Raw genomic sequence first — 16,454 nt, 5'->3', positions numbered from 1 at the left:
CCGGCCGCCACAGAGTCCAGATCTTAACCCTATTGAGATTCTTTGGGATGTGCTGGAGACGGCTTTGCGCAGTGGTCACACTCTCCCACAGACAAACTCTTTAACTTATTATGTTCACAACCTGCCGTAGTTTAGATTCATATAAAGCATTTTAGCAGCTCATACTTCAGTCGTCTCTCTAATGTTTCTCTCCTGGACATGTTCAAGATCTGCACCGACCATGAACTGATTTTAAAGAGGGGGTATTATGCTTTTTTCAATCACACAGCACCAGTCTATATCACACTACAATGATGACCAAACCTTCTGTTGGTCTGTAAATGCAGTAAATTAGAATAACTGCCTTGTATAAAATTGCTCTCTCAAAATGGCTGTAGTGAATGTCTTGAAATAGGCCTCTGTCTCTTTAAGAACCTCTGACCCTTTCAGACACGCCCCCTCCACACTCTGTCTGTGGCATCAGTGGGGAGGGGGTTCTGCTGAGGAGCAGTGGTTGGTTACTCGACTGGTGACGAAAGCTCGGAGGCGTCTCCAGGAGGTGGGGGCGTTCCTAGGAGGACTCAGGCAAACCTACCCCTAAAATGGCCGCCATCAGAGTTTTTACAGATTACTCAAAAATGCGTGAATGTGCCAAGGCAACACTTCAGGCGTGTTTTTAATGAGGGAATGACATAATAACATGATGCAAAGCTTGAAAAAGTCGATTTTGCATAACACCCCCCCTTTAAAAACACAAATCAGCCTGTCACAAAAAGCTAGATTCCATATTTTTCCAAACCGTGCAGAGCTGTAAGTAATCTCCAAACTACTGTGCCACAATTACATTTCACTGGGACCGACCGCGGCCTCGTCTGACCCTTCCTCTAACGCTGTAGTTTTTTTCTGTTGTTCAGCTGCGGCTTCAACCCAGTTTCCTTCGGGCATCAATACAGCGCTGTCAACAGCCTCGCGTTTGACAAATGGGCCGGACTGTGGCGAGGACAGGAGCGGGGACAGAGCGCAGCAGCGAGGCGGAAAAAAAAACGAGAAAACCGGCGGCGTTCGGAGGCTGTTGTGATGGGGAGGAAACTGTTTTAGTGGAGACTTTTTGGAAGGATGCATTGTATTAGAGAGGGCTGGTGATGTGAATAACTCATCTGAAATCCTGCAGCAGTGACAGCCCCCGGGTTGGAGTGAAATGGAAACTTTTTTGTGCTACATTTATCCATTTAACCCCTTAACTCCCACCTGAACCGAGCACATTTTCTCCAGTTTGGCTTTACGGCCAATCCAAAAGCTTCTGGAAAAACGGTGTGAAAATAGCGACAGAACTGAGACGAAAACAATGATGGAGATGTGACAAAAAAGTGATGAAAAAAGTGACCAAAAAATGACAAAAAAAGACAAAAAAAAGACCAAAAAATCGACAAAAAAAGACAAAAAAATTGACAAATAAATTACAAAAAATGAGACAAAAAAGCGACGAAAAAATGACGAAAAAATGTGACAAAAAAAGACAAAAAAAAGACAAATTAAGACAAAAAAAAGACAAAGAAATTGACAAAAAATATGAAGAAAAAAAATGACAAAAAAATGACAAAAAGACAAAAAATGACAAAAAATGTGACAAAAAAAGACAAAAAAGACCAAAAAAAATAGACAAAAAATGTGACAAAAAAGTGATGAAAAAATGACAAAAAAGACAAAAAAAAGACCAAAAAAAGACCAAAAAAATGACCCAAAAAAAAGACAAAAAAAAAGACAAAAATGAGTTGAACCCCCCCCCCCCAAAAAAAAGATGGTAAAAAATCTGATGATGTGAGGAAAAAGATCCATTTAGATGAGTTTTGTAGATCTTAGCTTTCAAATGAGGTGTTGCACTGGCCTACAGGATTTGGGCAAAGCTTAACTGGAGAAAATGCTCTCGGTTCAGGCGGGAGTTAAGAGGTTAACAAGCCAGACGTCCCCTGCATGTAAATCCTCATCTTCTCCAGCTTCAAACATGTCACGATGGAGCTGAAAAAGCAAAGCGATGCATCACCTGGAGTCACCGTCAGTGCAGCTGGGGAGACGAGCTCGCAGCAGGAGGAAGGAGGAACTGAGCGGGATATAAAAGAGCGGAGCGTGAGGGAATTCCCTGTTGTGTGAAGCCTCAGCCAATCAGCTCGCTCCTCTGCTCCTCCTGCGCTCGTGTGCCGCTGTTACGTAACATTACTGCCTCACAGACACAGGGGGGAGAGTGAGAGGAAGAGACCCCGCTGCCCGTGAACAGATACAGCCTTCACCACTGGAACGGGAATGTCATGTTCGAAGTTATGTTCACCTGGAGTCAGTGGAAACGCCAAACTGCAGCAGCAAGAGAGAGGAATCTGCTCATTTGACTTTGTATTGCTGATCTACTGTGAACAACAATAGAAGAAACCTATGCTCCTGGGACAATGTGAGAGAATTACAATATAAGGTTTGCACAGTGTTTAACCCAATGACTGTGTAGTTATCGCAATATTAGGCGAGGCTATATCCAGACCACAGGAAGCCACTGTGGTCTTTAAACAATGATGAAGATGTGACAAAAAAGTGACGAAAAAATGACAAAAAATGACACAAAAAAAGACAAAAAAATGACAAAAAAATGACAAAAAAATGACAAAAAATGACAAAAAAGACAAAAAAATGGACAAAAAATGACCAAAAAAAATGATTAAAAAAAATTGACAAAAAAAAATTGACAAAAAATGCGACAAAAAAAATGAAAAAAATGGACAAAAAAATGACAAAAAAGACAGAAAAATTGACAAAAAATGCGACAAAAAATGCGACAAAAAAGGACAAAAAATGACAAAAAGACAAAAAAACACTAACAAATGGACCAAAAAAATGACAAAAAAGGACAAAAAAAGGACCAAAAAGTTACAAAAGTGAGTTGGAAAATGGAAAAAAATCTGATGATGTGAGGAAAAAGATCCATTTAGATGAGTTTTGTAAATCTTTTGTAGAGTTTTGTAGATCTTAGCTTTCTTTAGCTTTTTTTCCCGTGAACAGCAGATACAGCCTTCACGACAGAAAAGGGAATGCCACGTTCGAAGGGTCAGAGGGTCAGAAATCTGCTCATTTGACTTTCTATTACTGATCTACTGTGTACAACAATAGAAGAAACCTATGCTCCTGGGACAATGTGAGAGAATTACAATATAGGGTTTGCACAGTGTTTAACCCAATGACTGTGTAGTTATCGCAATATTAGGCCGCGATATCCAGATCACAGGAAGCCACTGTGGTCTTTATACTCTTTATTGCAAAACAGCTGAAAACAAAAACTCCCGGGAACTTAAAAATGTGCAGTTTTCCTAATTTACTTCCATTTATGCCTTTTTCTTGTCCTGATTAATTATTTTCATGTCTTGTTCTGGCACAATATCATGAAAAACCACAAAAACTGAACGAAAGACTGGTTTGGCTGGTGAAACGTCACTATGATACCTTTATACTTGTTTACTTAGATCATAGCAAGGTTAAAGTTTGGCTTTACCCCCAATCCAAAAGCTTCTGGAAAAAAGGTGAGAAAATAGTGACAGAACTGAGACGAAAACAATGAAGATGTGACAAAAAGAGTGAGAAAACTTGGACAAAAAAAATGACAAAAAAGTGTCAAAAAAATTATGAAAAAGGGGCAAAAATGTCACAAAAATGTCACACAAAAATTTACAAAAAAGGACAAAAAAACGTACAAAAAATGACTAAAAAATTACATAAATTTGACAACAAAAGCACAAATGTGACAAAAAGTGACAACAAATCTACTATTTGACAAAAAAGTTACAAAAATGAGTTGAATACCCCCCAAAAAAATGATGGAAAAAAAATCTGATGACGTGAGGAAAAAGATCCATTTAGATAAGTTTTGTAGATCTTAGCTTTCAAATGAGGTGTTACACTGGCCTACAGGATTTGGGTAAAGCTGACCTGGAGAAAATGCTCTCGGTTCAGGCGGGAGTTAAGAGGTTTAACTGTGTTTTTGTCACTTGCGTTTTCGTGCTCACTTTTATCGAAACATGTTTAGATTTTAGACAAAACCAAACTGGGGGAAATGTGCTCAGTTCAGGTGGAGGTTAAGAGGTTAACATGAACTTAGAGCCAGTAGAAAATGCAAAATCATCAGAATCCAATCAAAATGAAGCTGCTTGTATTTAAGATGCAAATAGGCACAAACTGCATTAACCCCTTAACTCCCACCTGAACCAAGCACATTTTCTCCAGTTTGGTTTTACCCCAGTCCAAAAGCTTCTGGAAAAAAGCTGTGAAAATAGCAACAAAACTGAGACGAAAACAATGATGGAAATGTGAAAAAAGTGAGAAAACTTTGGCAAAAATGTGACAAAAATTTGATAAAAATTTGACGAAAAAATGACAAAAATGTGACAAAAAATGACAAAAAAATGGATAAAAAATTTATGAAAAAATGACGAAAAAAATATTGAAAAAATGACGAAAAAATGACAAAAATGTGACAAAAATGACGAAAAAATCTGATACAAATTTGACAAGAAAATTGATAAAAAATTGACGGAAAAAAATGACAAAAATATGTGACGAAAAAATGAGAAAAAATTGATTAAAAATGACGGGAAAATGTGACAAAAAAAATTACAAAAATGTGACAAAACAGTGACAAAAATGTGATAAAAATTACAAAAAAAATGACAGAAAAGTTACAAAAATGAGTTGAATACCCAACAAAAAATCATGGAAATTTAAAAAAAAAAAAAATCTGATGACGTGAAGAAAAAGATCCTCTCGGTTCAGGCGGGAGTTAAGAGGTTAAATTAACGTTATTTACTCACATTCACATTTAGAAGCAGTTTTCAGACTAAGAAGCCGCTTTAACGCAAACCACTTTAGATGAATTCACTATCGCGATATTGAACGCACACATTTGCCCACAGTGGAAGCTCATTTCATGTTGCCAGTGTTTTCTGATAAATCAATCACACACCATTTAAAACCAACCACTCTAACTCATGACTAACTGCAGCATCGTGCGTAATCGTGATTATCTGAGGGGGTTTTCACACATAAAACGATCATAAATTAGCCTCTTCTGTTCTCGCTTGTTGGGCATGTCGCTGGATCTGATTAAAAATGGATGTTTACGTCTCGCCAAAAGCATTTCCTCACAATGTTATGGCATTCCAGCTGAAATCGGACCCGCAGTTCCTCCAACAGCCGCCTCGAGACACTTTAAAGCCGATTTTTATGCTGATATTATGAACATTTCTCCGCGTAAACAGGCGGGCATCGCGCGCTCTTACCTGGGTGGCTTTATGGAACTGCTTCTTCAACCCCGCGACAGACATCTCTCTCTCTCTCTCTTCTTCTTTGCTCTCAGGGAAAAACGTGGAAGTGTCTTTAAATACGAGGGTTGGTCGTGCGCAGAAGGTAGATCCTCCGGTGTGAGGGCTCCAGGCGACGGCAGTGTCCGGTTTTGGAGGCTGGTTCTCGGTGAAATGTGAAGCGGTCGGGGGGAAGAGCCAGCGCTGCTCAGCTGGAGGAGAGACAGACACAAAGCTCCGCTGTGGAGAGGAGGGCTCACTCTGGAGGCTGACCGGGCACCGTTAACCCCTGAACCCCCGCCGCAACCGAGCACGCTTTCTACTGCCAAACCTAAAAGCTTCTCGACTTTTGACATTTGAAAGCTAAGACCTAAGACCATGTGCTTGGAGAAACATTCTAGAATGTTCTCGATCCAATTTGAATCGTATCGTGATTATGTCTATTTTGATCTATCTCAATTATCAGAATTTTTAATCGAATTGTCAACAGCATTATAGTTCATTTATACTTCACTTAGCTTCGGACTTAACCGCTTAACTCCCGCCTGAACCGAGAGGATCTTTTTCCTCACGTCATCTGATTTTTTTTTTTCCATAATTTTTTTGTTGGGTATTCAACTCATTTTTGTGTCATTTTTTTGTCACTTTTTTGGGGTCATTTTTTTCGTCCATTTTTTAATCACATTTTGGTCATTTTTTGTCACATTTCTGTCATTTTTTCGTCCATTTTTATTAATCAATTTTTTTTTTTTTTTTTGTCACATTTTTTGTCATTTTTTTGTCATTTTTTCGTGCATTTTTGTCAATTTATTGTGACATTTTTGCCACTTTTTCATCAATTTTTTCATCACTTTTTTTTTTGTCAATGTTTTCTCACTTTTTTGTCACATTTCCATCATTGTTTTCGTCTCAGTTTTGTTGCTATTTTCACAGCTTTTTTCCAGAAGCTTTTGGACTGGGGTAAAGCAATTGTAGTGTGCTATAGACTGGTGCTATTTGATTGAAAAAAGCATAATACCCCCTCATTAAGGCAAGCTCCCGCCGGCTTTTCCCATTGATTTGAGTGTTTTTAGGGTTAGGTCAACGGGTAGTTAGGGTCAGTTTAAACTAGGGTTGTTCTCAAATGTGGCCTTTCCCGTCCTAAGAAAAAAAATGTCCCGCCACAGCCGCTGACCACGTGTCTGCAAAAGACCTGTGGGCAAATCCTATAAATAGGCTGATAGCTGGCGCAAAAAACCCCCCCAAAAAACAGTGTGTAAGTCTGAAAGTGCCAAATGAGCCTTACTTTACAGCCTATACATTTCAACTGAATGTTTTTGCCATTTGCCTGCTATAATTGGCAGTTATGTGACCCCGTAATAGAGGATATATGTACAGTCTATTTAAGTTATCAAATTAAGTGACAAACAAAACAAAAAAACATAACAAGAAACTGGGGGAGAACAATAGTTTGCCATGGACTTACATCCAGGCTCGGGCATAATAATGTACCTGCAGTCACTCAGTCACGCGCATCACCTCTGATACATCAATAATAACATAAACAACCGATGTTTTTGTCCTTTTGTTGTATCAGTTTTCGTCTTGCAGCCTCATCTTCCCTCACTACACATCTCTGCCTCAGCTGAAATCGACGCTGGGGCGAACCCACGTTTTTGGTGACGTGACCTCGACGTTTTTGTTTTTTTTCCCCCTCTCCCTCCGCGTGCTCTCCCTGCCCCGCTGCACGAGACCACACGATGCTTTTGGGTTTTTTTTGCCTCAGCTTTGCCTTTAAACCAGAGCACACAACTTTAGTACAGTACTATATGTTCTAGCAACAAGATAAAACAATGTCCAGTGACTTTCACATTTACAAAGTGCTGCTTTTGTAAAGGATATAGATTTCAGTCTGTAGGCGAAATGACCGCTTTGAAATATCAGCACCATGGACAGCGACGCGGAGGTGCGGACAGAAAATACGGATTTTTTTATTAATGACGCGATCCCAAACCACAGACCAACAAAATATGTAAGTATAGCCTATATATGAGTTGGTTTCAAATACAATTCTAACATATAACATGCAGTAGAGCGTAAAAACAACGCATATTAACAGTATTGACATTACATTACGGATATGTTGGGATTTAGTTCCCCCTGGTGGTTTAATATCATCACAACAGCTGAACTACATACTGTACAGTGCTAAATGCGTTCTCCTCTTCCTCTTTTATCGTCATATGTTGTAGTTGAGGCAGAAAACTATTGATAAACAAATGTGATAAATATGACTGAAGACCTTAGTAACATTCAAGCTTAAAAATTCCAGTAAAGCTTTGTTCGAAAAGTACTTAAACAAATGAAGAAACAATGCTTGTTTATGTAAAGAATCTTAAAACATCCCACTAGGAACATGAAATACATGTTGTCCTATTGTCATTTTTGTGTTTGAATAGAATAGAAAATAGAATAGAAACAACTTTATTGTCTACCATGCACACGATGGCAGAAATGTGCCTTTGGCTCGCTCATACATTCTACAGTAATACATTTGCCCAGCAATGTACATAATAAAATCAGTTCATGATAAAATCAGTTCACTGCAGACACAGTAGCAGCAGGTACACTTTATTAAAGGAGAGGAAAAAGGAACAGACTGGCTGAACGACATTAATACTTACAACTTATTCAGCTCCTTGATGGCAAAGGGAACAAAATAATTCCTGTACACATTTTTCTTCGCACAAGGAAGTCTGTATCTCTGCCCTGATGGAAGGAGCTCAAAGTGGTGGGTTGTCTGTTTATAATGTGTATTCTTGTGTTTCTTGGTGCTTTACTGCCGGTACTACTGTGAAAACGAATTCCCCCTCAAGGACAATAAACTAAACTGAGTAAACAAAATGAAACACAACTTGCTATAAAGTATGACAGGAAAAGGATGGGGCGTGATTTACTGATATGACGATAAACATTGAGCCTCAAGATGCATCGTTTATCGGTCATTTATCGATCTGTTGATATAGTAATTATCGTGACAGCCCAAGTTGAAGTTTTGCTTTGAAGCTTTTGTGTGACATAGTGGTGCAAACAACAGCAAAAAGGTCCCGGGTTCGATTTCAGCGAGGACGGGGCCTTTCTGTGTGGAGTTTGCCTGTTCTCCCTGTGTCTGCCTAGGTTTCCTCCGGGTACTCTGGTTTCCCCTACCACTAAAAATATGTACAACAGGTTCAATTAAATATATAAAAACAAATCAGCCGAGCTTCTGGGTTTTAGATGTTTTGTGAGTATAATCCAGGTTACAAGTTCATATGAATGTTCTCACAATATTAATGAAGCTTCAGCGCAAATTCAACCTGGAAGACGTACCTGCAGCCTCATTCATCGCCTTCACCAGTCATCCAATCACGGCCCCGGCTCAAGCCACACCTTCGAATCAGCCAATCATCGCAGCTGCTTTTCCCGCTTCAGCCAATCATCGTCCAGGATCCCCTTCTTAAAGGTCCTATATCATGCAAAATCGACTTTTTGGAGCTTTTAGCCATGTTGTTATGCTATTTCCTTATCAAAAACACCCCCAGAGTGTTTTGTGGCTTCATTCACGCAGCTCTCAGTAATCCTCCTGAATCCTGCTCTCTGAGCAGCTGCTCCTCCCTCTCCTGGTGAACGACTGAGTGTTCAGTTGTGTCGTCACAGCAGAACGGAAGTGCTCGACGTCTGTAATGTAATGTCTTAATTCTATGCTTACGGCCTGATTTTAATTTGTAAAACAGCGATTTCATTATTTCTGTCGTAAGAGAGAAACAAAGAGAAATATAATAATAATAATAATAATAATTAAAAAAATAAAAAGGATGTGCCCGAGGTGCTTCCAGGTCAGCTGAGGCCAAAACAAACACCCCTGAGCGTCTGAACAGATCAGTCATGTTTGCGCTGCAGCTGAAGATGGAGCTCGTTATAACTGGACACACCTGTTCTTTATTCTTAACTAACGATAATGTCACGGAGAAAAAGAAGCGCGTTTGGCTACGAGGACGAGGATGAGGCCACTTGTCTAGCTGTTTTTTTCTCTGGGATTCAGCGACTATCACCAAAATATTGTTTTTCTGTGACTGTCTCTGATGGATGTTTGGTGAGCCTTCACCAGAATCAAAGTGGATTAACTTTTATAACCAACGCGAGTCCCATAATGTAAACAGCGATGGAGCAGAGGGTGAGTCAATCCAAACGCGGGTTAGCTTGTGTGTTAGCATATTAGCATGTGTGTTAGCATATTAGCTTGTGTGTTAGCCATTTATGAAGCTGTGTTGCAGATGTCAACTCCGTATAACTTCATCGTGAAGTAACTTCACTTATTGTTGTTTATTTATATTACGGTAAAGTATGTGCGGAGAGAGGGGGCGGAGTTAACTGAATCGAAGCGTTGTGTCTTCCGGGTTCGAAAAATACCTCCAGAAAACACTTATATTTATCACAAAAATGAGTGCTCAATAGCGGTAGAGGTACAATATATCATATACATGCCTATACTTAACTTTGGAATGGCTAAAATAGCATAATATAGATCCTTTAAGCTCCCAGGTCAAATGCTCGGCCGTTTCCCAGCCGTGCTGTGACCCTCCTCCGCCTGGCCTCTCCTCAGGCTGTTCATGGCATTAACCAAATGTGCAAAGTAAAGTAAAGGCCTATTCAGACAAACAATGGAAGATTTTGAGACCATTCTATTCAAATAACGACTTTGATGTTATTCTCGTCACCACAACGAACAACCAAACACAAAACTAATTATTCATGACTTTATTATTCATGTTAAATTAAGTTACAGTATTGTTTTTTAACCACAAAAATGACAAATAATAACATTAATGAGTAAAAACAAATGTACAACACTGACATAATTGATCGTTTGCAAAGGAAGGTTTGAGCTGCGTGATTTTTCGAAGCAGGAATGTGACGCGCTGTCCTTCAAAAAAGGCACGGGATTTACGCAAATCAAACTATACAAGCAATGTCACGGGCGAAGGGAAGATACTGATATGAAAAAAATACATGGAAATAGTGATAAATAATAGATTACAATGTACAGTTTGTAACAGACACGAGCAGAAATCACAAATAATGGACAGTACAAAGCCTTGAAAATGCTATTAGTTCTTTTTACAGTCGCGTTTCCTATTAGTTTGGTAATAATAATAATATACAAAGGGCAAATCTAATCTGTCTTTACGCCAAATAGCGAGACACTAAACCCACCTCGCCTTTGAGAGTGTGGTTCTTTTGAGAAGTTTAAGCTTAATATCGGTCTCACTTATGTTTTTGTTCCTCTCAGTGAGAATACATTAGCAACCGCTTCCTCCAACTTCTGAAAATTAAGATAAAGAGTTAAAAAACCTTGGATTAAAGTGAAGAATTACATATTATTCATCTAAACTGCACAGTATTGGCTATCTATGTGTATTTTGGGCCTTCAATGGTTTTATTTTCTCCACCATTCTCCCACTTGTACTGTATGAGGTGTTGTTTAACTTTTTACATACGACCACACTGAAAACAGGCAAAGTTACTACTGCGAGCTGTTTGTTCATGACTAGACGTTTTTTTTTGATGATACATCCGATCGTCCTACGTTACGGTAAGACCTTGTTGTTGTTTGTTTTCAGTGCACGAGTTCGAGTTGGCTGGTGGAGAAGGGCAGGACCCCGCTGACGTAGTAGGCGATGCCCAGGGAGAGCAGCGCGATGACGACCAGCAGCAGCAGCACCCGCCAGAAGCCCAGGTCCTCCACGAACTCCTGCCACGTGGTGCGGAAGCTGGACAGGACGCCCTCTGTGCTCTGGAGGTTCGGGTTCAGCAGCGAGTGGCTCTCCATCGCGCTGGGACACGGACAGAGGCGTTAATCAGTGAGCCCGGACATGAAGCCTACGCTGACATGGCAGGAGCGTCTGTCTCACCTCTCGCTGTCGGCCATCTGCATCGTCTCCAGTTTGGAGTGAGGGCCTCGGTTGAAGCCCTTCACCTCCTGCTCCTCCAGACCCTCCAGCAGACGGATGGCGTCTTTATTTACTCCGCGACGCTTCGCCAAAACCAGAGGAGTCGAGCCGTTGTGGTTACTGCGGAGACCGGAGATTTTATCAATACGAAAAAAGGCTGAATCTATATGTCGAGTTTATATGTTATTACATACATTAACCCCTTAACTCCCACCTGAACCGAGCACATTTTGGCTTTACCCCAATCCAAAAGCTTCTGGAAAAAAGGTGTGAAAATAGCGACAGAACTGAGACCAAACAATGATGAAGATGTGACAAAAAGTGAGAGAACTTTGACAAAAATGTGCCGAAAAATTGATGAAAAAGTGACAAAATTGTCACAAAAATGTCACAAGAAATTGACAAAAAAAAAAGACAAAAATGTGACAAAAAATGACCAAAAAAACCTCAAAAATGTGATGAAAAAATGACAAAAATGTGATAAAAATTTGACAAAAAACGACAAAAATGTGATAAAAATTTGACAAAAAAATTACATTACTGTGCAGCCGCACAGTAAAGTGAAGATTACTGCGCGGATTTCGAACTACTCCTGGTATTATTATGCCTTACAATATAGTCCCCCCTTTTATCCGCTTAGAAAATCCACATTGTTTAATTTTGTGTAATTATTCTTTGTAGTGTAACACTTCACGTAACCATATTTAAATAGGGAAAACGTGGAAGAGCTTGGTAGCTTCTATCTTGACCTGTTTTGGAGCTATAGAGGAGAGAGGGAGAGGCTAAATGCTAACGCCGTCTGCGCTTTGTTTACGTGACTGAAGGCACGGGGGAAGATCAGACAGGTCCTAAAGAACTCGTCAAAGCTAAGGTAAGAAAAGAACATATCTCAGTATTTAAAAACGGTGGCCTATTCCTTTAATGCAATAGTGCCATGTCGAGTATCATCTGTATTATCTGTATCATATATCACTCATAAACACATAAACATGAACTAAAACTTTACTATATTTGGACAAAACTTCAGCTGAAACATTTCTAAATTAAGGCTAAAGAATCACAAAAACAAACCACAGACTGTTTGAAATGCTCACTCTTTGCGACTCTTACCAGATATCGATCTTGAGCCCGTTGGACACCAGGAACTGTATGGTGTCCACGTGCCCGCACAGATGCAGCGCCGTGTTGCCTTGGTAATCCGTGGCCAGGAGGTCGGCCCCGAACTTGTGCAGCAGGCGGCAGATCTCCACGTTCCCCCGGGCGGCGGCCAGGTGCAGCCCCGTCCGGCCGCGGTTGTCCCTTATGTTGGGGTCGCAGCCCGTCTCCAGGAGCCGCTTGGCGAAAGGCAGGTCCCCGTCGATACAGGCCTGGAGCAGCGGCACCGTGGTCTGGGACGAGTCATTGATGAAGACATAGGACATGTCTGAGCGCGTGTCAGAAAAGTCCAGCGTAACTGCAGCGAGAGAGAGCAGAGATTAAACAGAGCCAAAATATTTACTCGAGTAAGAAGATTGTTACTTTAAACAGGCAGAAGTCGTGATAAGTCGTGACCAATATAATGTATCAATTTCAATAGCTTATGGGCTATTTTACTAGCAATTCTGTGATCATGAGAAGTGACCCTGCATGCTGTGAAAAGTGCTTATAAACTCCCTGAGAAGAATGGGAAGGTTAGGTAACGAGTGTGAACACAATTAACAATGAAATTTACTTGCTCCCTCTTTTTTTTTCTTTGTAAACAAAAACATCTGGTACAGTACTTAGGGGAAATACTACTTTAGTATTGAGAAACTGGAGACAAAACCATGGCAATTCTAATATCTACTGAATGCTTTTTAATGATAATGTTATTTAAAAGCCACAAGGCCTCGTGGAAGACCCAGGACACGCTGGTGGGTCTATGTCTCCGAGCTGGCCTGGTGTCGCCTCGGGGTCAGAACAGCTGGAGCAGGTGTGTGTGGATCGGGAAGTTTGGGCATCTCTGCTGAGACTGCTGCCCCCGCGACCCGGCCCCGGATAAAGCGGAAGAAAATGGATGGATGGATGGGAAGCCAAAAGCTATATTTATTTAATACCAATGAGGCCAAATAAAAGTTTGTGCATTTTAATTTCTTAAGATTTTTTATAGCTTTCCATTAAGTAGTTTAGTTTAGTTTTATTAGTTTATTTGAGCAGCAAACACGGTACAGACAACAGATGTTTCCTCAGGAAAAGGAGAGTATGTGTGAACTCAAAAAGGGGAGTAGGTTGAAGTTCACAGAACGTATGTAAAACCTACTCTTGACTTATCAGACATGAAGCTGCAGTTTGTGACAGTTTCACTTTACAAAAGTTGTTTACAGTTTAAATTTTGATAGACACCAGGTACGAAAAGACGGAGGGATCTATTTGTCCTCGTGTATGAACGTACAACATTTTATATTTAGGAAAGTTGAAGCATTTTCTTAGTCCTTTGACAGATCCGTATGACCTATTTTATCGTTGATGGTCGTACTAATGATAAAAAAAAGGAACAAATAAATACAAAAGCATTTACCAGGCATTTTCTCAGTCCTTTGGCAGGTCTACATTACCACCTATTTTGTCATTTATGATCGAGCAGATGATACAAATAGAAAAAGAAAAGCAAACTTTTTCCAAGAATTCTAGCAGCATCTAGACTCTTGGTCCATGTTTTACACATGTTTTACAGTGTTTCCCAACCAGAGGTACTGGGACCCCGGGGGTACTCGAGGACCTAGTATGGGGTACTTGGAACTATTTGAGATTGAAAAAAGGGGAAAATGTAACATAATTTATATAGGAAAAGCTATATTTTTCAGGAAAATGTGTTGCTTTGGGAGAATTTTAGGTTTATTTTGACTGCAACATTGTCCTTTTTCTTACAAATACCACTTTTAAGTAAATACTTTTTAAATAAACTGTAACACCCTTGAGGTAGGGGGTACACGGTTGACCACTGAAAGGCCAAAGGGGTACGAAAGACAAAAAACGTCGGGAACCACTGTTTAATCCGTCGTTTTGTTCATATTTGAGAAATAGTGGAATTAGGGAGACTTTGATATTCAAAAGAAAATGGAATATATTTAATAACTTCTGAAACCCTATACACAAACCTTGCTTGGTTTAAATGCATTCTCTTGAACCTGAAACTTTTTTCAATTTAAGATTTACACAATGGAGAAGAGCTGCCCAGTGTTTGCTCAAATCTGCTGTGACACTGACCACAATATTAGCTCAGTCACTACAAGCCCAGCTAACACATAATTAAAAACAGTCAGGTTTGCGTTGATATTATGAGTGAATGTGGAGCTGAATGTAAACATCTTTCAGAGACATCTTCTCCTTTAAACATGTTAGATCAGGCTTTACCAAAACATTTTATCAGTATGATGTTTGTTGCATTGATTAAGCTAGCAGTTAGCTTTGGTCAGCTGCGCTAAAAACACCGTGTTGTCTGATATTCCTGACATACTTTGAAGTAAATACAGTCCAGCACAAGCCATTAACAAATTCTTAAATAGAGTAACTCTGGATTTTCCCCCTTGTATTGTAAACTGAAACGTAAGGCTAAAACAGCTGAGATTAAGCTAGCCGCCGAAGCTAGCACAACACACCGCATCAACTCTTACATTTACATCTGATTAATCCAGGACCAGCAGAGGAAAGAACTGTCTGTTAAAGTCGTTTAAAGACACGTGGTTTTATATTTACCTGTTTAAAGGTTCCAGATTAATAAAGAAATTGTTCTCCGCTGTTTTTGTTTTGCTTTCCTGCGCGTTTCTTCGCCTGTGGATAAAAGTGGCCGCTGTGGCACGCGACAAAGTGGCGCGCCCAGTGGCCAGGCGGAGGTACTACCAAAACAATAACAGAGGTTCAGGAGGAAGCGCATAAATAAACAGACATTTGACCAAAGCTCATCTCAGTTAAGCACATTTAAATCTGATAATACTAATAATACTAATAATACTAATAATATTAATAATATTAATAATAATGATCTGATCGATGTTTTTTCTGGTTTTATAAAAGAAAAGTTAGATGTACAACATTTGTTTTCCAAGCATGTGGTCATTTCTCATAAACCTTTTATTATTCTTGACCAAATTTCGCATTCATACATGTACATTTAGTAACCATGAAACATATTTTCTAGCTACAATAAGTAAGAATTTGATCTACAGTTGTGCCAATAAGCCAATACACCCTGGTGGATTTTGTGGCCATTTCTCAAAAGATATGAATGAAAACACAGAAAAAAACACTCATGGTCAGTGATGTTGTGAAGCCATTTAATGTGAAAAAAAAAGAAAGAAGTGTGAACTCATTTCCAATCATCCATCCATCTTCTTCCACTTGTCCGTTGCTGGGTCGTGGGGGCAGCTGTTGGAGCTGCCCAAATCTCATTGCACCAGCCCCATATGGCTCCTCCAGCAGGCGGTGGGTCCACAGAAGGACGGCCTCGCGATTCGAACCGGGCCTGTTGGTCTCTTATAAGGGGCTTCTGAACTGCTCTTGGTCTGACCCGTCATCTACAGGACCTGTCCCCATGGGAGACCCTACCAGGGGCACAAAGCCCCCCGACAACAGAGCTCCAGGATCATTCGGGCTCAAACCCCTTCACCACGTTAAGGTGGCGGTTCCAGGAGTTAACCTCTTAACTCAGGCTTGGACAGAGAGCATTTTCTCCAGTTCAGCTTTACCCAAATCCTGTAGGCCAGTGCAACGCCTCATTTGAAAGACCTACAAAACTAAATGTATCTTTTTCCTCACATCATCAGATTTTTTTTCCTCATTTTTTTTGTTGGGCAGTCATCTCATTTTTGTCAAATTTTCGTGACTTTTTTTGTCACTTTTTCGTCCATTTTTTCTAAATTTTTCGTCAAATTTTTCTCACTTTTTTGTCAAATTTTTGTACAATTTTTGTACATTTTTTGCCACTTTTTTCACATTTTCATCCTTGTTTTCGTCTCTGTTTTGTTGCTAATTTCACACCTTTTCCCAGAAGCTTTTAGATTGGGGTAAAGCTGGGGAAAATGTGCTCGGTTCAGGTGGGAGTTAAGGGGTTAACGTGCGTGCCTGTGGAAGAGCATGGTCGCTTCCAACTTCACCCCCGATTGGAGCTATATATAAATATATATATATTTATTTATTTTTTGGTTGTTTTGTGTGACTG

General features: G+C 39.9%; 2 protein-coding genes across 2 annotated transcripts in view; both read right to left on the bottom strand.

Annotated features, from left to right (window-relative positions):
- sh3gl2b (SH3 domain containing GRB2 like 2b, endophilin A1) overlaps window positions 1-5,343 on the bottom strand; it is a 44,165-nt gene extending 38,822 nt beyond the window's left edge. The window contains exon 1 of the mRNA XM_079579960.1: window positions 5,289-5,343. Coding sequence (XP_079436086.1) covers window positions 5,289-5,333 — 45 coding nt within the window. The 5' untranslated portion in view covers window positions 5,334-5,343. The remainder of the gene's footprint in view (window positions 1-5,288) is intronic.
- Window positions 5,344-10,937: 5,594 nt separating this feature from the next.
- On the bottom strand, window positions 10,938-15,092 carry ankrd46b (ankyrin repeat domain 46b). Its single transcript, XM_079580519.1, has 4 exons — window positions 14,993-15,092; window positions 12,389-12,731; window positions 11,240-11,398; window positions 10,938-11,161 (listed from the first exon to the last, which is right to left on the bottom strand). The coding sequence occupies exons 2-4, from the start codon at window positions 12,697-12,699 to the stop codon at window positions 10,945-10,947; spliced, it is 687 nt and encodes a 228-aa protein (XP_079436645.1). The 5' UTR covers window positions 12,700-12,731; window positions 14,993-15,092; the 3' UTR covers window positions 10,938-10,944.
- Window positions 15,093-16,454: the final 1,362 nt, after the last annotated feature.

Source organism: Gobius niger (assembly GCF_951799975.1).
Source record: "Gobius niger genome assembly, chromosome: 21".
Lineage (NCBI taxonomy): Eukaryota > Metazoa > Chordata > Actinopteri > Gobiiformes > Gobiidae > Gobius > Gobius niger.
Note: the sequence above shows the minus strand (reverse complement) of the source record. Positions and strands in the feature narration are given on the sequence as shown.

Coding starts and splice junctions, on each gene's coding strand:
- ankrd46b (XM_079580519.1), bottom strand. CDS start 12,699: ATGTCCTATGTCTTCATCAATGACTCGTCCCAGACCACGGTGCCGCTG. Junction 11,399..12,388: donor GGGCTCAAGATCGATATCTG/GTAAGAGTCGCA, acceptor CGGTCTCCGCAG/TAACCACAACGGCTCGACTC. Junction 11,162..11,239: donor CAGATGGCCGACAGCGAGAG/GTGAGACAGACG, acceptor TCCGTGTCCCAG/CGCGATGGAGAGCCACTCGC.